The sequence below is a fragment of the Podarcis liolepis genome (assembly GCF_965112155.1).
Source record: "Podarcis liolepis genome assembly, chromosome: 2".
NCBI classification, from domain to species: domain Eukaryota; kingdom Metazoa; phylum Chordata; class Lepidosauria; order Squamata; family Lacertidae; genus Podarcis; species Podarcis liolepis.
This window is the reverse complement of record NC_139555.1, coordinates 80,273,452-80,296,813: the sequence shown is the minus strand read 5'-3', so window position 1 is coordinate 80,296,813 and position 23,362 is coordinate 80,273,452. Positions and strand designations below refer to the sequence as shown.

The 23,362-nt window shown below is 40.7% G+C and overlaps 1 protein-coding gene across 33 annotated transcripts in view; it reads left to right on the top strand.

Moving 5' to 3' along the window:
- Positions 1-23,362, top strand: part of WNK2 (WNK lysine deficient protein kinase 2) — a 115,047-nt gene that overhangs the window by 54,700 nt on the left and 36,985 nt on the right. For 14 of the 33 annotated variants that reach the window (XR_014522448.1, XR_014522450.1, XR_014522451.1 and 11 more), the window contains 12 exons: positions 1,276-1,428; positions 2,183-2,374; positions 7,719-8,270; positions 11,820-12,125; positions 12,745-12,794; positions 14,115-14,280; positions 14,486-14,602; positions 15,697-15,864; positions 16,046-16,091; positions 17,567-17,683; positions 18,638-19,680; positions 22,098-22,170. Coding sequence is in view for 29 of the 33 variants with exons in the window: in XM_083489093.1 (XP_083345219.1) it covers positions 1,276-1,428; positions 2,183-2,374; positions 7,719-8,270; positions 11,820-12,125; positions 12,745-12,794; positions 14,115-14,280; positions 14,486-14,602; positions 15,697-15,864; positions 16,046-16,091; positions 17,567-17,683; positions 18,638-19,680; positions 22,098-22,170 (2,983 nt within the window). In the remaining 4 variants the exon portion in view is untranslated. Of the gene's footprint in view, positions 1-1,275; positions 1,429-2,182; positions 2,375-7,718; positions 8,271-9,967; positions 9,980-11,819; positions 12,126-12,744; positions 12,795-14,114; positions 14,281-14,485; positions 14,603-15,696; positions 15,865-16,045; positions 16,092-17,566; positions 17,684-18,637; positions 19,681-22,097; positions 22,171-23,362 lie in introns of all 33 variants that reach the window. The other 19 variants (XR_014522449.1, XM_083489094.1, XM_083489092.1 and 16 more) reach the window with 6 other exon arrangements.

Genomic DNA, 23,362 nt, shown 5'->3' with positions numbered 1-23,362 from the left:
TCTATCCTGTCATTTATTCTGAAACACTGTGGTCTGATGCATTTCAACCCCAAAACCAGCTTCAGTCTGAATTGAAAATAAGTATGAGCCTTTCTGTGTTTTAAGCCAGTAATATGTACACAGTCAAAAGGTCAGGAGATCTAATGGCAAATCTCCTGTCCCACATCTGGTTTGACTCATTCTGACAATCCCAAGAAATAAATGGTCACTACTGCGCTGTAAATACATTATTTACCTTCATGTGGAACTGCTAGGAACTGTTGGTGGTGACTTGGAGATTCAGTGTAGGTCAGCATGCCTCAGTTTCTTCTCCACTCTCTTTCCCCCTACCCTTCAGTCCCCCTACCATTTCTCAGTACCATAATCATGCTTCCAGGGTTTTCCCACACCTGTCATCTGAGTCATAGGGAAAAGGGAAGTATAGGCATCACGCAATATGCTTGGGTTTTACAACCTTGCTTTTATTGCTAGTTGCTTTAGTGTGAATATTTGTTTGTTTGAATATTCATATTTTAATATACTTCTCTTGTGAGCCATAATGGGCTAAAAGGCAGATTGCATCAGTTGTAAAATAAATAAATAAGGTCTCATCCCATTCTTGCCTTGTCTCACAGGCATAAGATAATTGCCTCCGTTTAGTGCTAATTGCTCGAGTAGCAAGTTTGCATGCCTTGGTGGAAACAGTGGACACCATGACACCAGCCAGCTTGGGCATTGTAAAGGCAGAGAACAGTGTAAAATGAAGGCTGTAAAAAACAGAAAGCCATCTGTGACTTTCTGCTCCAATGCTCATACTTATTAAAGATTTTTTTTAGAAAAAGAGAAAGAAAGAAATCTCCTTGCCCACTTACAAGGGAAGGAGGGAAATCTCCAGCAAACATTTACTGCACCTGCAGGTTATGTTCTTGGCATGTATGCATACATTGTTATTGTTTCTTGTGGGCACATTTTGAGTATACTGTATTCAAGGTATTCATAGGATCACAGCACTGGAATTGAGGTTCCAGCAGCTTCGTTCCATCCTTTCAGCTGTAACTCCTGTGTCTTCTTTTCTGTATTTTATACCAAGTATGGATTACAAAACTTGGGTGTTGAGTTTTGTCATCACTGCTTACCATAGGAAAAGGTCCACTCAGTTTATGGGCCTCACTTCTTGAACAGCTACGAGATTGCCATTAAGGAGTGATTCACAACACAACTTGGCTGTCCTGACAGCCAATAATTTTTGTAGCTTGTAGTTTTCTAAAGTAGTTTCCCCCCCTTTCTTCCCTTCAGCCTGGACTTCCAGTGGTTCAGGCTCCACCTGCTGTTGTCTCTCAGCGACCACAACATTATCAAGAACCAGCAATCCCATTCCCTCTTGTCCATCCCACCTCCGTTGCCCCTGTCCAGATGAGACAATCACAGCCTGTGTTAGCCAGCCAGCAGGTAAGTAATTAGTGGTTGTTTTGCTTTTAAGTGAAGATGCTGAATAAACATAGGGGTGTTTTATTACCCTTTATATCAAGCCTGCTTGTGCATTATTACAAGTGTGGTGTAATCTTCAAATGCAGTGCTCAAATTCTAAAATGAGTTATTATAATTGTGCTGCATCCATTTAATATGCAAGAAAGACAGGGAACACTGAATTTTTAAGCCTCCATCCCTACCTGCGGTCCTTTCTGCAGCTCATCTCCTCAATTTTCTTCCATGACCAGGAGGAGAGGATACATTTCATTCTTTGGAGATGGAAAATAAGGTTTTCATCCATCATAACTTTGAGTGACCTACCTAGTACTGACCCAGATAGCACCTCTGCAGTTTCCCAGGTTGCTTCATTTTTCACAAAAACAGGGAGGTAGTTGGTGACTTTCTGTGGGGGATGTGGAATCTGAACATGCTGCTCCTCTGGTGCAGTCCTGGGACACAATGCACAATGGAATGACGCTACATCACTATGGCATGATTCAGCCAGTCTGCAGGTGGTAGGCGATGGCTTTTCCTAGACTACATGGATTTCCCCCCTCAACTTTTCTCTTAACAGTGTTAATTTATTATTTTCTTAGCACTTAAGCTGGTAAAGAGAGTTGATGTTGTTGACACCTATGTTGAGGTATCAGGTAGTGCCTATGACAAATAAATTATCTCCCATGGCCAGAGCACTTTGGGAACTTACGGTGTACTCCCTTTTTCTCTCTACCAGCAGCCCATCCCACCTCCAGCTCCTCTACAGCATGTTCTAGCCAACCAGCCCATTTGCCCAGTGCAACAACCTGCACCTCACCTATTGCCCCAGTATCAAACTCCCAGTTCTCAGGTGGCAGCTAGCAATGCATCTCTCACACCTCTGCAGATTCCCCCTGTGCAGCAACTTCCAACAGTCCCACCTGGCCAGGTAAGCTGACCTTCAAATTCAATAAGCATTATTTATTTTGTTATAAGTAATTAATTTTGGTAGAACTTCACAGCTAATAGTTGGTATGGCAGGCTTCGCAATTAGTGTGTGGCTTCTGTGCATTTGCATCTTGTTTAGGAAATTTATTTTTATTACTTAATTGTATAGTGCATAAAATAAATTGAGCACATCCAAAAAAGTTAAAGGAGATACATCATTGCCTGAAGACTTTCAATCTAAATACTGACACAAAAGAGAAGGGGTGGTTATAGTATGCAAACGGTATCATTTATAAAGCAGAGCAAATTGTTTCTCTCTCAAGAAAAATATAAAAGTAGGAAAAGCAAACAAAAATACTAGGTTTTAACTATAAGAGAAGAAAGAGAATGTATTTGAACCAAAACTGTGGCTTGTCAGGATTGAACTTCAACTAGCCTCTAAGTACCAGTATCTGGAACTGGTCTCCCAGTTATTGAAACCAGCCCAGACATGGCCACTGTTACTGAAAAATTCCAGAGGCTGGAACACCGTCTGTTCTGTTGAAGTAAGCCATGGTTTACTGGCTTTGTGTTATGTGCAAAGAATGTCGCTTTGTGCATCAACCTGGATAGCTCAGTTGGTTAGAGTGTGGGATGCCTGATTATCGTTTTCCAAAGCAACTACTCTATTCTGAACTTAAAAATGGAAAGTGTAATTCTGGTGGTCAACAAAAGAGGTTTAAAGACTGTCTCAAGGCAAATCTAAAAAAAAGTAGTATAAACACCAGCAACTGGGAAACACTGGCTGCGAGCGCTCCAGTTGGAGAACAGCCTTTACCAAAGGTGCCATGGGCTTTGAAGACACTCAAACGCAGAACGCAAGGGAGAAACATGCTAGGAGGAAGGCACGCTTGGCAAATCCACATCATGATCAACCCCCACCCAGGAACCAATGTCCCCACTGTAAAAGGACGTGTGGGTCCAGAATTGGCCTCCCCAGTCACTTACGGACTCATTGTTAAAACTGTGTTTATGGAAGACAATCTTACTTGGCTACAAGTGATCGCCAAAGAAGAAGAAGGTGCTCATAATGCCAAGGTTGCAGTTTTGATCCCCATATGGGACAGCTGCATATTCCTGCCTTGCAGGGGGTTGGACTAGATGATCCTCAAGCTCCTTTCCAACTCTACGAGTCTATGATCTGATGGCGTGGGCTCTAGCCCACAATAAGTTCTGTGCCATAATAAGCCAGTTAGTATTTTAATGTTCCTCGGTCTCCATTTGTTGTTATTGCTTTGCATTTTCTGAATGTATGCAAAAACAACTGAGGAAGGGAACAGTGGAAAGAGACTTCCAGCCATAGGAAAAGCAAAGCAGAACAGTGAAAACAACAGAACAGCTGACACAAAGGGATTACCAAAGAAAAGCAAAAACAAAGACCAATCAACCAGTGAACCAAAATAGATAGCAATAAAGATAACGTTTGGGCTTCTTTGAATAAGTTGTGTTATTTACATTCCTTGTCCTCCATTTGGTCTTAATTTTTCTGAATTGTTTTGTCGAAAATTTAATTAGTAGTAGGGTAGACAGGCCATAGATACTGAAAATTCTGCATGATGGACAGAATATGACTCTATTTCCCCCCATGAGCTCTCACTTACCTTCATCACCTCCCCCGCCTTCATTTCTTATTGTAGTGCTCAGGTTGTTACTTCCTTTAGCGGTAGCAGAAATATAGATGCTTTTCAGTGGCTTATAATAGATTTTCTGAACAATAAGTTGAAGGTGAACAAGTACCTTTGCTCTTTTTCTGACTGTATCAAAATGGGGGAGGGGGAACCCACAATGCTTTGTTCCAGAACAGAAGATGCCCATTGAAGACAAGGTCCCTGGCCTGATTAGATTTTTCTGCACTTTGTTTCCTATGTTAAATCCACATGTTAAGTAATAGCTGACACTGCCTTATGTTGGGTTCAAATGCATTTGCCTCTTACCTAAAAAAAGAGAGAGAGAGAGAGAGAGAGAGAGAAGGTGCTCACATATTTTGAAAGCATTTACATTTTCATATATTTTTTCTTGAATCTAAAAAATTGTGTGGGTATATCTTTCTATAACACGATTTTTATTTTTTTCAGTATCTCTGCAAAATATTTCTGAACAGTTACACCAGTTGTTATGTCCATTTATTTTGCTGGTGCAACAAACTTTTTAAATTTTGAGCATTTAGTGTAATTGCTCCACCAGTATTTGTGAAGGAAACTTTCTGCTTCAGGACAGTGGCTGTGTACAATATATTGCACACAAATACTAGCTTTTCAGCTTCCTGTCATCATCCCCTTCCTTTCCTCAAAAGCCAGTGTAAGGTTGGGTGACTCTTGAGAGCAGCATTCCATGACACACAAAGGGTGCACAAGAAGGAAAAGATTGACAAATCCATGTCTACAAAGAAGCACTTGGAGCACTGTGCATACTGCATATGCATTCTCGCGTGCGCAAACACACAGACAAGTCCTTGTGATCTCAGTCCACCAGAAAGAATGTGATTGTCTGTACTGGTGAGTGTGGATAAAGAGGTGGTAAATAAAATGTTTAGGTCAGTAGTAGTAGGACTGGCAATATCAAGCCACTCACCATATTTTTAAAACTAAAAGAATGAGAAAAGTAAAAATGCAGAACACAGTGAGGCAGACACATTGCTCAGACAATATTTTCAGGAGTCCCTTCACACTCTGATTCCCTCAGTTTTTTTCACAAAGTGGGAAATTTTCAGCTGCTCTTAAAGCCCACATCAAATTAAAAATAGGATTCCAGGAAATTGGTTCTTTCCCCCTAAATGCTTAGCTTAATATATAAGAATGGACATATAATTGAGGGGTAGAGAGAGAAGAAGAGAGTGGTTTTGTTCCTTACTCAAAGGAAAATGGCTCACTTATCTTCTGGATTTCTGCTCAAATTCCCTCCTGCCTTTCTTCCACTTGAGGAGATACGGTACTTGTCCTGTTCTTTTTCAGAAACTGAGTTGCTTGTAGCTTGGCCTGTATCCCATGGCCAAATTAAATTCTCCTGCTACCAATCGAGGCCTCCTCAGATAGTACATATACAATTAGAAAGTTTGTGCTCACCAACGCTAATTGCTTTCAGAGTTCTGGTGTTTACCCGCATGGATTGGCTGTTCAGAGATAGAGGAGAGAAAGATTATCAAAGGAAGATAAGAGTGGGCAGTAAATAGCTTCATCTCTGTCAAGTGCTGAATCCTAGAGCATTCAACATGGAAGCAAACATGGGAGCAGAAATGCATTTTATACCTGGATACAACTGTTAGTCACCATAAGTGATGAAAGAAGTGCAATTTGTATCCTTGTATAATCAATTTTAACATTTCCAAAATTTTACACAACCAAGCGATCGTGCCTTTATCCAATAATGCAAACAACTTTAAAACATACATGTATATATATATTTTTTAAAAAATGTACCTCAGTATCTTTAGAACACAAGCTAGTGTGCAATAATATTTAAATGTGCATTAAATGAGGGAAGCAGGAGCTTCCAAAAATGGTTTAGTGCTGAAAATTCAAATGCATGTCAGTTTGCATCCCTGTAACTCCAAGGATTAATATCTTCAGTAGACGCTATCCTGTGATATATATATATATATATATATATATATATATATATATATATATATATGCTTTCGTAGATTTTCACGGGTACAGGAATGCAGGTTTTGGTGTCTTCGGGTGTCTTCCCGTGTAAGAGTTGGGGAAACGTCGCCTAGACACCCCAACTCTTACACGGGAAGACACCCGAAGACACCAAAACCTGCATATATATATATATATATATATATATATATATATATATATGTGTGTGTGTGTGTGTGTATATATTATGCATTAAATGAGGTTTTTTATTGTTTAATGCTGAACACTTTTGTGCATATCTGCTTGTAATGATTAGGATTAATCATATGTATATAGCTATTACCCAGTTTTTAAAAAATTATAATAAATGTATAAAATATAGTAACTTGAATGGCATGCATTGGAGGCTTATTATGCAAGTTAAGTGTTTCTCAAACTATATGTAATTGCGTCCCAGCTTCTAACTGTGTTCAGTCTAACATGCTTTGCCCATCCTGAACTTCCTTAAGGATGCTTTCCCAGCTCTTATATCCCCTGCATTGCTTCCACCCACACAAACTGCAGTATTCTATCTCCCCATCCTTTGCATACCTGCTTTCCCCCCACCACATCGTCTCCAGTTGGAATAAAAGAACCTACAGCAGTTGGGACCTTTCAACACCCCCATCTTCCTTATCAAGGATTCTAGTGGATTTCCAATCCTCACTTTGGAAAATGCTGAATTTTAACACTTGCAGGTCTTCTACCAATACAACATGCAAACCCTTGCACAGACTTCTAGTTTGAGAAACACTGCAAAAATTAAGCTGCATGCAGAAGAAAATAAGTTTGCCCTGACTTGGCTGTAACTTTGCAGTGACTTGCAGCAACTTCAACATGGGCAGAATCAGGGGTGGTGTTTCCTTCTTCACTGCTTGAGGCAAAACTGGAAGTGCCGTCCTGCTGGCAGAAAAGCACCACCGCCACCAACCCTGATTTCAGGCAAGATCACCAATTTTTAGTGAGGTATTGCCCAAAATGGATGTGATCTTGCCTGAAATTGGCGCTGATGGTGATGGTGCTTCTCCACTGCTGGTGGAGGTGGTGGGGCCTCACCCTGCCTAATACCTGGGCTGGCTCGGGTCAGGAAATTCTCCCTTCACTTCAAGTTACAAGAGTCTCTCTGCATAGCATGGCACTCCGCTGAACTGAACAAGAAAGCCTGTTCAAAATAGGAGCTCCATGTATACTGTATGTATAGTATACATATTAACATATACAGTATAGTATAGTATAGTATAGTATAGTATAGTATAGTATAGTATAGTATAGTATAGTATAGTATAATACAATACAGTATAGTATAACACACACACACACTTTATACATGCATATAGAAAAACTCTGAATCAGGGCTGTGGTATTTAGAACCTGTGTGTGGGAGATGTGCAAAACACCTGCCCAAAGGTGTTTCTAGTGCAGGTACATAGAACGAGCGATTATTAATAGATTGCTGCATGATTAATAAGTTTCCTTTGCAATAATTTTGAACTGCTCAGATTAACACGCAGTTGCTTTCAAGTCTTCTTCTCTGTTTGTTCTAAAATCAATCTTGCTTGCTCTCTGCGTAGACCCAAGAAAATGGGCGGAAATCACTATTCATCGTACTTATCATATTAGTAAGGCAAATGTGCCAGCCTGGAACGCTCTTTGCAATTCACGTAATATTATATTTTTTTTCAGATTCCTCAGTTTCCCGTCATTCCTGCAGTTACTCCTCTGGCAGGACTTGATAGCCACCCTCCAAACTTGTCTGATATACCTGCTGCAAATGCGCCCCCTATACCTGCTCCTTCTCAGTATTTTCCTCCAGCTGTGATTTTACCAAGCTTCCCCATGAACCCTGCTCTGCCACTGACATCAAATTCCCCTGCCCTGCCCATGCAAGCGGTCAACCTTCCTCATACTTCTGTGGCTTCCTTGGTCTTGCCCTGCCAAACAATTGTGCCAAATATGTCGGCTGCTCCAGTACCATTACTCGCTGTAGCTCCGCCAGGAGTGTCAGCTTTGCCAGCACATCATGCAGTAGCCCAGCTCTCCCAGCAGCAGATGTACCAAGCTACCCTCCAGCAGATAATTCAGAATGAAGTTCTTCCCTCTCCCCATCACACCCAGAACATGCAAGCAGTTTCACAACAGCAGCAGCAGCAGCTGCCTCCACTTCCTCAGTCACTTCAACCAAGCATAATTCATCCTTCAGAACAGACTATGTCTGCATCTGGGGCTGGTAATCAGGTAATCTGTTTGACATTGGACTTTCTTGGTACTAGAACATAGGAGTATCACTCTTAAGTAACAGTTCTGTAGCCTGTTTCACTATAAAAGCAAATAGGGGAATTTGCCCTGTGGAGGTAGAACCAGAAAACCAGTCACTTTGGAAAAGGAATTTGTTTAATAAAAGTTTTAGGGTGATGAAAAGTAGAATATAGCAAGTGGCTGGCAAACGATAGTTGATGGGCATGCATCAAGTGCCCCATCTTCTATCTCCTGTTGCAGGAGATGGTACAATATCTTATCAACAGTGAAGAAAATTTTGCTTTTGCAATTAAGAAATAAATAAGTAGGTGATCTACACAGATCTACTTATATTTAATTCATTTATAATTTTGCTTATATACCACCAAAATTGCTTTAAAAGCAGACTGTTCTTCAACAAAGGGATTTTTACTGGGGACTAATTTCAGAAATATTATTTTGAGGATATTTATATATAATAGTAACAAATATTATTCTGCATTGTTGCAACTGCAGATTTTTAGGGTCACTGAAGCAATCAATACTAGCATTTACAGAGACAAAAACAGGAGTCTCTTAATAAAACAAGTTTATAACAGAATATAGAATTAAAGAATATTAACCACAATTTGAGCAGAAATGAGATTATAATGAGAATGAAGACTGCTTAAGAATGATAAAAATGGGAATTTTATAAGAAGCCATTGCATTTTATCATTATCGTCCACCTTCTTAAAATTCATAACATTTCATCTCAACCTATTGTTCTGTATCTTCAGCTTTACTGTATCTAAGTTTCTGTCTTCAGCCATATATTTGGTACACATAGATTGTTTGTGAAGAACTTAAGTTCATGTGATTCCCACCTACCCTCCACTGAACCAATGGTATTACTCCCATTGGATTCCATAATAGTTGCACCAGGCCTTGTAGCTCTCTAAGCATTGCCTGTCACGTACTGATAAACGTCTATCAGTTTTGATTCCTTATTTGTTCTCAAAGGAGACTTGTGGTACATGATGAGGAGCCTTGACCAGAAGATGTTTATGTTTTATGTCTTGCCATGGGAATGTGAAAAAATTGGCACCCCAGATTGCCTCTATTTCACTTGCACTGATCACTAAGTTAGTTTCTGTCTTCAGATTTAGAAATCTTGGAACTCCCTTGGCTGTAATTTAACTGTAATGAGTTGTAGCCAATAACTCGTCCTACTCAGAGTAGAGCCACAGACAGGAGAAGTCCATTGATTTCAGCAGGCCTACTCAAAGCAGGGCTAGCATTGCCTAGAACCCAGTCTTTTAAAATGGATCAAAAATATAGGCTTTCCTCATCTTTCCCCAGTGCATGGTGATTGTGAAAGAACTGCTCTACTGGACTGTTGTGTCCACAATTTCCTTTCAAGGAAGCATTGTTCATTTTCACCCAAAATGAAACAATTATGTAAACTTGACAACTTCCCTTTATATTAAATTTAAACTACTTTAAAACTATGTGCAGTGAATGCTAACAATGCAGGCTATTTTTTCTTTTCTTTCTGTCTTGGCGTCACAACACACACTACATATAAAATGCACACAAACATCAATTATAAGGCACATTAATAGTACTAAAAGTGACTTTCTCTGTCTTCTGTGCTTTCCTTTGCTGCTGCTGCCTCTTCTATTGTGTCTCTCTTCTGTATCCCATCCCTGCTTCAGCTTCCTGCTCAGGTAAAGCTTGATTCAGTCATTTGAAACTTGCATAGTTCTAGCTTCTTGTACCAAGGAGAAATATATGCATAATGATGTGCCCATACTCAGTGCTGTTATGGAGAACTTCCTTTTTGTTACTGCATTGCAAGGGGTTGGACCAGATGACCCTGGGGTCCCTTCCAACTCTACAATTCTATAATTCTGTAAATCATAGGTCATTTGTACACAAAGAAAGGGCTCTTAAACACTCATTTCAGTGAGTCTCTTTAGCGCAAACACTTTGAGGTGTTTGCTTCTTTAACTATGTGGAATTCAGTAATACAGTGGTGCCTCGCAAGCCAAAAAGAATCCGTTCTCTGATTCTCTTCGTCTAGCTGTTTTTTTCATCTTGCGAAGCAAGCCCATTGAAGGATTAGCGGATTAGCGCTATTAGCGGCCTTTAGAGGCTTTTAGCGGCTTCTCTGCTGATCGGATCAGCTGATAAGCGGCTTAGCGGCTTAGAAAAGGGGGGGAAGGGGGGAAAAAGCAGGAACTCGCAAGACATTGTCGTCTTGTGAAGCAAGCCCATAGGAGATTCGTTTTGCGAAGCACCCCCAAAACGGAAAACTCTTTCGTCTAGCGAGTTTTCCGTCTTGCAAGGCATTCGTCTTGCGGGGCACCACTGTATAAGGCCTGAACACGTGATTTTCATGACAAAATGACTGGAATTGGCGCAGAATACCTGTTGCATAACACAAGCATTAGTAGAACTCATCCTTTAGATTTAGAACTTGGAAGAATCCATTTCATCTGAAGCTGCTCTAGAGACCATCACATATTCCACACAGGGGATTTGTGGAATAAGTGGCGTTTTCTGCCCCAAACATTTGAAGTGGTTTTCAAATGCAATAACCAAATTAATATGTGCAAGGAAACAGAAATCTGGTTTTCCCACCACCATGTGCTAAACCATGGTTTAGTGCAAACAAGGAAACATGTGGGCTTGTGGAGCAGAGATTGTGTCGAATTCTCTGCTCTCCAGCAATTTTGTTGTTGCGCTTTGCTAAATAACTTCTCTCTGGAAGCCTGCAGTTTTCTCGCTCATTCTGAGGCGTGATTTGGCTTAGTGTTACGTGCAAAGAAAGGTATAGTGTCAGCAATGTGTAAAGATGTGACATTATGCATATTTTGTTGATTGTGGGGAGGACCCTAGTTTTATATTTTAAAAATCTACATCCAGCATTTAGACATTATGACTTGATCCAGTTCCTAATTCTTGAACTGAGCCCCATTTCACAGAAATAACGATGTTGTGATTGTCTGAAATGCAACCAATCTCACCTTGTACATACAACTAAACTTCCCTGATGTGAGCTCTCTCACCGTGGGATAAGTTGGTAATCTTTATCATCCTGACAAGTTGTAAGGAAGGTGTGAATAGATCTGAAGTTTAGCTATGTGGTGAAATAGATGTGTATGGGCTCTTAGAAGCTGCTTCATAAAATAAAGCATTCATGTGCAGCAACTTGCCACGCAGATCTGGTGATTTAACTCACAACTCGCTTTAGTTATCTGCAGTGGTGTGCTGAAAATTTTCAGATCTGAGTGGTGAGTTGTTGCATATGATAAGTCACTGTTTGTCTGAATGGGCCTTCCTTCCTTCCTTCCTTCCTTCCTTCCTTCCTTCCTTCCTTCCTTCCTTCCTTCCTTTGTTTTTCAAAACAAAAAGCACTTAAGTATGGTTTCATCACACTACAGTGCAATGATTTGTATTAAAAAGGGTTTTTTTATTTAAAACAATTATGAGTTTAGCTATGTGAATTATTAATATCATAAATGGAATTGATGTTACTAACAGGTGTGTGCTATGTTGCAACAGATTATTGGACACCCTCAGTATACTGTGGATATTGGGACCCAGATGCCTGCATTGCCAGTGCAGCCTTCTGCAGTTATGTCACCACCATTGCAGTTGCAGCCTGAAGCATTGCAACCCTGCATTGGTCCAGAAGGTCTTCCACAAAGCACCATTGCTCCATCAAATGCAGCAATGCCTATAGATCATGGGCTGCCTCTCCAGTCTACTGGTTATCTGCCGCCTCAGCCAGATAATCACCAGCCTCTGGGTCAGCAGGTCCAAACTTCATGCCCAGTTATGCCACAGGCTACAGAATCTTCTCAAGAGGTAGTACTTGTTTTTTTGCTAATGAATCCTTAGTGCTGTTAACTATCAGAAAATTCATTGGTCTAGTTGAATGAGCTGTTTTCTCAATTGCCAGGGTAGAGTCTCCTAAAATCAATTCACCTCCTGTGAATTTTTTATGATCCTCCTCTCAATGATATTTATAAGTTCTTTATAAGAAATAATTCAAAATCTTCGTTCTTCATATTTATATTCATTCCACAGCTTTCTGAGTACCTTCCTTTCCATAAACCAATGCTTCTTTATTCAGTTTCCCACCACAATAGCATAGTGATAATAATATAAAGTGACCTGCATTTTAAAGATTGGTCTTTTGTTAGTCTTTGGCTGAAACTTGCCACTGCGGATATTACCAGCTGATTCACCTGATAGCAGTGCTAGCACATGATGCTGCTCCATAGGGGAAACAGCTTCAAAGGCATTATGACTAGTAATTTCCTCAAAGAGAGGGTGTCCTTAAAGATTGTTTGCTATGCTGGCACAAAGTTGGCCATTGAAATCAATGGGAATTACAAGTGCTAGGCCGTGGCTGGATTTGCACACAAATATTAATTTTGCAGCATGCCTCTGGTGAAAAAACTGTTTCTTCTTTCCATTTTAGGAGCATGGAATAATGGAAAAGCAGCAGTCACTATCACAGAGCTGTGAAAGGTATCCTCACCATTTGTCTAGTACAGTGGCATACCAATTGTTAAATGTTATCATGTCTACGCAAATTCCCGCAGAGGTGAAGATGATTTGAAACATTTTCTAGGGCAGGGGTGGAGAACCTCCAGCTTGCAGGCTAATCTTTGTCCACTCAGGAGTCCAGTTTGGCCCACAAGGCCATTTCCCCAAGCCTGTCAATCATCCTACATCCCTTGTGATGTCAACTGATAGGTGGGAGGATGAGGGTTCAGTACTGCATTGGGTGTGGGTGCCTGTTCCCAGAAGGTGCATGCAGCCAAACTAAGCGGGGATTAATCTCTGCTCAACAGCTGGGGTTGAGTAACTGCTGATTAGTTAAAAGAAAGAGAAAGAAGCATTTTGCTGGCCCTATGCTTAGCCGTTCCCAAACGACGGGGGCTAGCAAGGAGCCTAGGGCTGGAAAAGCACTTATTTCTCCCCTCTGTCTAGGGCTGGGGGAGAAAGAAGCCTGCAGTTTACATCCTTGGTTTGTGTATTCTTGTTACAGCAGAGAAACAGGCACATGAAGCCAAAGAACCCCTGCGAAACACCAAGCATGTGGCTAGCAACACCCCTGCTGCTGCAGCTCCCAAGACTGTGCTGATGTGTACCGCAGAAACATTTAATAATAATGGAGAAATTGTATTTTCGACAACTTGTCTTCCGCTGTTGATCATCTAATCAGAACACCATTTTAAAAACACTGTTCCAGACCCCCCCAAAATCTTCAGTTTTGTTGTTGTTCTTAGTCATTATGTTTCCAAAGGTACACTGAGAGAAGAGCATGAGGATATTTTTAATTAAAAACATAAATGCATTTAAACAGCTGAAAGAAATAGTTGTCCATCTGATGTCTGTTTCCTAATTTGATATCAGGGACTGTTTGATTTGAGCAAATTCTGTGCAGTCAAAGCCTGGATGAAACAGGAAGCACAGAATCTTAAATTTTATTTATAAATATCCTCTTCTACCAATGCATAGCTTGGGACCCTCCAAGCCAAATGTAGTTTGCCAGTAGGTCACCAAGTGAGTACTGCTTCTCAGTAGGTTCTGGACAAATAAAAAGAAATACTAAATTTAGACACATTGATGGATAGATCTGTCAGTGAACATGGCAGTTAAAATTCATAGTAAAAATCTTGCTGGCAGCATTAGAGACGGAATACCTAATGAGGTGGACCTTTGATCTCTTGCAAAAAGGCATGTTCTAAAGAGTTTGTGCTGATTTTGAGGGGGAGCTTTTAAAAGAATGCTGCATGTTCATACTATTTGTCTTCTGTCTTCATTTTACTCCTTATTGCAAAGTTACATGAGTCCTGATGTGGCTTCTGGTAAAGAGATGAGTGACAGTTTTGAAGGAACAAGTGGAAGTAGTAAACAGGAAGGAAAATCTTCCAAGAAGCATAAGAAATCAACACGTACTCGTTCACGCCAGGAAAAATCCAACAGGCCCAAACTGACAATTTTAAATGTAAGTCAGCTACATTTGCTTAAGACTTACTTATATATTTATATTCCTGTTCTACCCACTCATGGGTAAAAGATACTATTTCTGGCAACCCTGAAATTTCTGGTTGGGAGAATTACTTTAATGACAGAATATTTATGAATGATATGTTTTTGCCACCCTGGGCTCCTTTAGGAGTGTTAGAAATAATTATTGATTCTTTTTATAGGTATGCAACACAGGGGATAAGATGGTGGAATGCCAGCTAGAAACACACAATCACAAAATGGTTACATTTAAGTTTGATTTAGATGGCGATGCACCAGAAGAAATTGCTACTTACATGGTAAGATCTTTCTTTAGATTCATTAGCTGAATTGATGCCACCGCCTTCTTAGTACAGCCACAGAAAAGTATTTCTGATCGTTCAGAAGGGAGCTATTGAGGTGCAGCCTGATTTCTGTTTAGCATCCCATTTCTGGATGTGTGTTGGTGCGCAGTATGGTGCTGATAGACACCCTGGCACCCATGGAAACCACATGCCAAGGCTTCCTACCCCTCCTATTTTTAATTATTTTTAACTTCTTCTTCTTTAAACCTTCTGAGTTGGCTGGGATCACGTCAAAGCGAAGGGCTGGCCTCTTCAAATTGACCCTGGGACCCATATGGACCCAGAGGAGTTCTTAGGAAGTGACTATGGCTGGTGGTTGCAAGCTGATGCTTTGCTCTGCAGTGTGCTCATCCTCCCAGAAGAAGAATAAAAGAAAAAGGGGTCTCTTTGTTGATGCCTGGTAAGCAGGAAGGGGAAGCTAGACTTAGACTATACACACAGGCTAATAGTAAGAGGGGATGTTATCTTACCTCCCAATGAGTGACCCACTTTTGCACTCTTCTCCTTACTGTTTGGGAAGTCAGTGTGCCGTGTGGGATGAGAGGTGCTACTCTGGCCTTCATACATGCTAGTCACAATTTATTATTGTTGCATATGTGCAACAGATGCTTCAGGTGTTCATGAATACTGCTGCTAATTTGGCTCAGAGATATTCAATATGCTATCCTTAATTGCTCTGGCATAAGCAGGGCAAGTTGAAAGTTCCCAGTGACCCATCAACTAGTCCTTGAAGCTTGTGCATATTTTGAAATGCCTCTCATGCGCTAATGCATTCATTTACTGCTTAATCAAGATAGGTCAGTTACATAAGAGCAATGAATAATTTCTGTAGCTTTGCTCAGCTCTGTTGGCCAGGGAAAAGATTCGTTCATTTCAAATGTAAAGCGTCATACACACCCAGTTCCATATATGTGGAACTTCTTTCCACTGCATGCTATTTTTAAAATATTTAAATTGGCCATACAGTTACTTCTTGTTATGAAGTTACTACAGAGCGAACACTAAAGAGAATGCAGTTTAAAAATATATATATCTGTGTATCCCTATAGGTAGAAAACGAATTTATATTGCCTACTGAGAAAGAGATATTTATAGAGCAACTGAAAGAAATCATTGACAAAGCAGAAGATATGCTTAGTGAAGATACAGAAGGGGAACGAAGTTCTGATCAGGGTGCAAGCCCTCAGCAAGACACGTGCAGGCTGGAAAACAACGAGGTATTGCTAAAAAAAACCCATCCCACCAAAGGTAGATGAAAGTCTACTCCAATTGTCTTCAACAGCTTCCACTAAAAGAACTATGTAATAGTATAATATTTTTTGCTTATTTCATTAAGCAGAACTTTCAACCACAGATACATGCCTGCAGACTACTAATGGTCTTTTTCATTTTAAATAGGTGAATCGGCAATCCCAGGCAAGAATGCCAGTGTACCAACAGAATGGTAAAAGTGTTTCCATGATTATATAAGTGACAACCCGCCCCTGCCCCCCACAAAAAAACCCTGTAAAGCAATTAATCTATATTGGATATCACTGACAATTATCTATTTTTAGAGTTCATCAGCCCAGCCACTAAACATTCTACAGAGCAAGCCCCAAGCTTAAGTCTGATTAGTGTCACGGGGGAACAGTCTTCCAACTGCTATTAGTCTTGCTAGATGGCACCATTACATTAAAGGGAAAAGAGCACTGACTGATTGTTCACCCTATTGCAAGTAATGTTTCTTCCTGACTCTTACTTACGTTGGCAAATCAGTGATGAATATCATAGTAGCGCTGTGCTGGTGACACTTCCATCCTTCAGGATACCTTTCCACCTCAAAAGAGGTTTGTCTCTACATGTGCATATATGCACTACTGCAGACATAAAAGATAAGTGTAAGCATATTAATTGTGGCTTTCTGATAGTCTACAGTTTTTGGCAGAAGATGAAATCTAAAACACATAGCCTAAGCCTCAAAATCCTGCAAAGATTGCTTCTAGCTTTCAATTCACTTATTATGGGTGCTATTCTAAATTTTGTTCATAGGAAGCCTGTTGAAATTAATGAACCCAATTTTGTTATGGTCTGAATGCAACACTGTGCTTCTGTGCACAATTACCTGCACACGGTGAGATTTATTTCTGAGTAGGGATGGCAGGGAAATTCAGTTCTGTTTGCATTAAAAGTGAACCTACCTTGCTCAGACTTTCTGAAAAAATATATAGAAGGATCTGGCAACTTCTGTTTCAGTGTATCTGAAGAAGTGTGCATGCACACGAAAGCTCATACCAAGAACTAACTTAGTTGGTCTTTAAGGTGCTACTGGAAGAAATTTTTTTATTTTGAAAAAATATAAGAACTGAAACACTGCCATCAGTCAGAATTCAGACTTTTCCAAATTTTGCAGTGCAGTTCTCCAGTCCAATAATGTTTACAAAAATGCATATACTACAATGAAATGTGCATAAAAATGCAATATATCAGGGGAAATTGCTCTGCGTATATTCCACAGAACTCTGTTCAAAAATGTGTATATTAGGAGAAACTTACTAATGAATTTTCATGATGACTTTTTTAAAGAAAAATAAAATAAAACTCCTGTGGAAATGTAGAGAACTGAATTTAAGATGGATAAGAAATTGGGAGAAACTGATATTGGCATGTTTGCTCACCCCTGTTCTTGAAGAAACATGTCTAGGATTAGGCTGCAAGCATGACTGTAGCCATTGCTCTAGACTTCATTATTTCTATCAGCCTTGGGGAAGCATCATCTTTAAATGTGGTAATCCTGCATTATTGTGTTTTGAATTTCTTCTTGAAGTTAAAGACAGTGTATCTTTTGCATTATGTGCTGATTTCATTGGAGCAATATCAGCCTCTTGCCCGTGTTTGATATAGAAATAGTGACCATTCCAACCCTCCTTTTGTGATTAGTTCTGCATACAGGAAAGCGGTGGTTTATCATTTGTCCTGTTGTGGAAAATCCAGCTGCTGAAGCACCAGAATTCACTTCACCAGCTCCTCAAAGTGCAAAACAGGCCGACGCTCCAGGTACTTGAGAACTTTAAAGATTTAAGAACAAATCATAGAATTCCTATATGTTCCTGTCCTTCCAGGCACTTACACAAAAATCATAGCATAAGAGAAAACTCGCTACCTTTTAAAACCTCATTTACTATTTTTCAAAAAGGAAACACATGGGAAAGTGAAAAGATATAGCAGGAAAGCATTTAAAACTAACTACGTGGCCAATAAAAATATATTTGGAGTTATTTAAGATACCATCTTCAGGATTTTCATTTCTTTTGTCACCAGGGTTTGATGGGCCACAATCAATAATGCAGAGGCAGTTGCACGCAGAAGCCATCCACAAATGTGTGGGTCCCATAGCTTTAAAGTAGCAATTAGCTTTCCCCGGAAAAGGCATTTATTTCAATCATTCATTACTCAAGAGAATTGGAATAGCCAAGGGCAAGCAGAACAAGTTAGAGGCAAATTAGTGTCAAAACCTTGCTACAAAAGAGTACGCATTTATGAACATTGAACTTGATCCTTTTTGTTTTACATGCGTAGATGTAATTGAAGTTCCTGTCACATAAATGAATTTTAAAGACTCTGTAATGCATGCACCACCTTGCTATTAATCTCAATTTTCCAGTTGGTTGAAATGGGGCAGTGCATCATTACTACTAATAGCCAATAAGGGGCAATACATCTTGCATTAGAAAAATTGCTATATATAGCTGTTATAGTAAGCGAGAGTAGCCTGTCGTTATGATCACGTTTTAGCTGTAGATGTAAAACAAAATGTACACAATATTCTTGTTTACATACAGAAAATCATCTGTTTTAAAACTGCTTTAAGACAAGGAGAGCACGTCAGCTGTTTAAAGCATTTTATCATTCTGCTCTTACATTTCTGGTCATATGTTTGAGGCTCCATTTGAGGCTACAAATGGAAGTGCCATTCTCTGAACTCAGGGTTTCCTTTTCTGTTATTTACAGATGTAGAACAGTCAGATGATCAGCAGCAGAGCTCTACAGCAACAGACAAACCCACAAACACAGCCCATCAGCAGCTTTCAAGTCAAAGGAGTGCCACGGACAGCCCCAAAGCAACTCCTCCTGCTGCTCCTCTGACACAAGTCTCCACTGCAGCACCAACCTCCCTTCCACAGGTCCAGCCAGAAACATCCACTGCAACACCCCCAGTGATGGCTCCATGTGCTCCAGAACAGGTTGCTGACAACACAGGCCAACCAGAGTACCCTCCGCAACAACAGCCTGTTGCATCCAGTCAGCCTGGTACACCTGCTGCCCCCAGTGCAACTTCACTCGAAGAACGTCCTGAGGCTCAGCTTCCTCTAAATCCCCCATTGCAGGCACTCCAACGAATAGATGAAAACCCTTGTGTCCCTGAGACAGAGGCTGAACAGGGCACTGCTGGGATGTCAGAGCCGATCCAGACTGTTCCTGCACAGGCAGCAGAAGCCCACCCACTCCCTGCTGTCTCTGATGCGACTATTTTGGAACACCAGCCTCCAACACAAATCCTCAGCTTGCCAGACAGCAGTCAGCCTAGTCAGATGCCTCCTTCTTTTGAAAGCCAGGCAGTTCCTGTGTCTGCTGTCCCCGATCCTCTGATTCTAGCAGCACCTCAGCTTTCAAGTCCCCCTCACTCATCAGCAGCTACATCCCAGTTACAAGCCCAGTCCCAGCCCGCGTCATCCACTGGCCTTGCAGTTAGCGCTCCTCAGCCGCCTTGTGCTGTAGAATCAGACGGTGAAGGGCCACCAAGAGTTGATTTTGCTGACAACACAATAAAGAGTCTGGATGAGAAGCTGCGCAACTTGCTCTACCAGGAGTATGTCCCGACATCTTCTGCATCTGCAGCAACACCGGACAGCTTTGTACCTATAGACCAAGGAGATGGTGAATTTAACTTGGCACCTTTGCCTGCGCTTGTGTTGGACCTGAAAGTTCCTGTAGCTGGCATGGATGTTAAGTCAGCTGAGGATCAACCTGAACTCACCACGTCTCCTGTTCCGGCAAGTCAACCTGTGGCTGTGGTGCCTGTGGTACCACTGACACAGAAATCATGCAAACCTCTGCTAAGAGTGCTGCAGTTTATGGGCTTTGCAAACCAGAATTCAGAAACGAAGAGCCGATGGTAGCCTTTTTCAAACTATTGCACTTGTTATGCTGTGTGGTCTGCTTCACAAAGCAAATACATGGTTCTCAGTTATTGGTGCAAATTTTAAAAATATTCTTTCTTTGTGGTGTACAATACATGCCTTCATCAAACATTGCAAACTCACTGTCATTATCCTTAAGAGACAAAAACCAAACTTGTCATTTGAGAGGGGTGCATTATGTTTCAGGCTATTTGAGGTCTAACTACCAAGATAGTACAAAGTCCTCTTAATTATTATTTTTTTAAGTAAACTTTACTTCCTCCTCCACTCAAAAGTTCTATGCACAGAGAGAAAAATCTGGTGCCCATGATCAAAATAAATTCTAATGTGTTGTTACCATTGGCCCTTACTTTCTGAACATTGGTGAAACCAAGCCTTATTTTAAACTTAACATATTTTTTTCAACTAAGAAATTGCTTATTGGAATATGAGAATGAAAATAAGGTATACTGCATTCATAGCCTTATTTCTCTCATTTGGCTGGCTGCTCATTATTTGATGTATAGGATTTTGCCAAAGGTGAGATCAAGGTAGGAATTCTGTGCTCTTCCTCCCCCCCAAGTCTAATGAAGAAGTCTGCATGTAGATATTGACTCTGCAATATCTTTTGCCCCTTTCTAGTGGGTTCTATTTCCCAAGGAAGATTTCCTGTTCTGATAAACACATTTATCAGTACATTTATTAACTTCTTCCTGTAGTGATAGAAGTGAGGAGAGGCGTGCACAAATCAGACATCTGCTCCTAATCTCGCCCTGGGAAGAATTTGGGGCAAAGTAACAAGTGAAAGGGACGCAGGTGTCGCTGTGGGTTAAACCACAGAGCCTAGGGCTTGCCGATCAGAAGGTTGGCAGTTCGAATCCCCGCGACAGGGTGAGCTCCCATTGCTCCGTCCCTGCTCCTGCCAACCTAGCAGTTCAAAAGCACATCAAAGTGCAAGTAGATATATAGGTACTGCTCCGGCGGGAAGGTAAATGGCATTTCCGTGCGCTGCTCTGGTTTGCCAGAAGCAGCTTAGTCATGCTGGCCACATGACCCAGAAGCTGTACGCCGGCTCTCTGAGCCAATAAAGTGAGATGAGCACCGCAACCCCAGAGTCGACCACGACTGGACCTAATGGTCAGGGGTCCCTTTACCTTTTAAACAAGTGAACAGATTTATTTATTTTTTAAGGAAAGCTACATGAAGCTGAGTTGTCAGAAGAATCCAGTACATGTTGGGATCCTGAACTGCCAAAAGCCTAATAGGGCCCACCCTAATATCAGTTGTTGTGGTGTTATTTTGGCCAACAGCATGAACACATGTCGACTATTAGCTCTGTGAATTCATTATTACATCCACACTATTGCATACTTAGTTGAATCCCACCCTATGAAACTTTTCTCCAGTGCATGGGTTCATTTAGGATAAAGGCCCTAGTTCCAGGGACTGGAGAGCACGAGAGAGATGTGCTTGAGCCATTTGCTAGTCCCTGCACTCTTTAACCAGGATTTGGCACACTACCAACTTTGGCTGATAGTGCCCTATTAGTGCCGTCTGGCACCTCCTGGGTGCCATAACCACATGAAATGCCTACCTTCTTTATAAGGCATTAATCAGGGGTGGGCCAAAGGTGAATAACAAATTCAATTGATTATCCTTGGTGTATGGATGATTTCATAATAGTAACTAGGTTCCCCTAGAATTTACTAAAAATTGCAATATACACCTAAACACTCCACACATATTATGTCATACTTATGACTCCAACACTGGAATTTAATGAATTGGTGTTTGTGAGTCGAGAACCCACCATCCACTTAGGGATAAATAAGACACAAGGACACATGCATTTTAGGTTAATGGGCTAAATAAGGTCACAGCTTTATTGGTTACAGCATGTAAGTGGTATTGGCTTAGGAATTGGATCAATCAATCAATATATGACTCCACCCTACTCAGCGCGGAGTCATTTGAAGGTTAACAACCAGTGGGAGGAGCTTGTTGATGCAAATACAACTGGAAGCTTCCCCTGATGTCACCGGGGGGTCGTGCCATGGCCCTAGCCACCAGCAGGGCATCGGACAGGATCCACGACCCCCAGATTCAGCTATCTAAGAAAGACTAACATGGAACCTGGAAAATGGAAGAAAGCAGGTTACTGGTGTGTGATATACCTGTTTTAGGATAAATATGAAATAAGCTTGAGAGACGATGCATACATATTTCTATGTAAATCAAACATTCTGCTTTCTTTTGAAAGGTTAATTTGTATTATGGTCCTTTTATTAAAGGTGAGAAAAGCAGAAGTTACATCTACCAGCATCCAGCCCTCAGAAATAACTCATGGATCAACAAGCAGAGCAGGTAGCATCAATGAATTTAATGTCTATTCTTCCTAATAGATACCCTTCAGACCAACTAACGTCAATGACTGGCAATAATTCTAGGAATCAAATTATGTGCAGTTGGGAATGTTCCTTCAGATATAGCTTCAGCAACTACATCAGAAACTTAAATATTTGCCTTTATTCATATGTAACTACTTACTAGTTATGCATAAGGATATGTTATAATATATCTAAATTTTTAACATATGATACAAAATATGGTACATTTAAACCCAGTTTGGATAATACTTGCCCCAACATGTAATGTGTGAATGAGATCACATTAATTTGACCACATAGCCTGGGCCGATAAACATTATATTTTATATGTATATATACCCTATCCAAATTTGGCATAGATCTAGCTGCTATACAAGTCTTGTTCTACACATAGACAGAAAGTAGGGGAAAGTATTTCCAAATATACTGAGGAGTGCACTCATCCCACCTCCCATTTATTTATTTATTTATGAGAAGGAAGTCATGGTTTTTAATAAAAAATCACATTGGGTGTTTTTGCAGATAACTGAGTGCCTTTTAAAGGGTTTTGTTTTAGTACCACTTAGAATCTGAAAGATATTGACTGATATTTCCATGCAGAATCTCAATCAAATGGAGAAATGTTTTTCTTGCTATTAACTGAACTGCATTCTTGAGCATCCTAACTCCTTTCTGGGAGCAACAGGGTGAATAGAACAGCAGAACTACAGGCACATCAGAAACCTTGCCACTTGCACAGGTCAAGGCAGAAGGTAGAGGGGAACTTAATCCCCCCTTTTTTGCTGTACCAGATCTCTTGCAGCTGGACCCCTTAGGATCCAGCAGATTCTTGGCCAGACCAACTCTGTTCCCAACACGGTGCTATTTGATCCCCTGTTTCAGCTATTGCTGGTAGGAACACCATCAGTTGTAGTATTGACTCTGCCATGCTTTCTGCAGCTGTAGCTCAGGCCTCTGCAGAGGCAGACATCCTACCCCCTGCCTGCTGATGAAACACCCACTAGCTCCTAATCCCTTCAAGTATCATGGATTGAGGATTAAGATTGCACCTTTATTCTTTCAAATATAATTATGTTTTAAAAGGAGGCAAGCATTATACAATGTTATTAATTCAGGCCAAAAAAATCATCATCATCATCATCATCATCAACAACAACAACAACAACAAC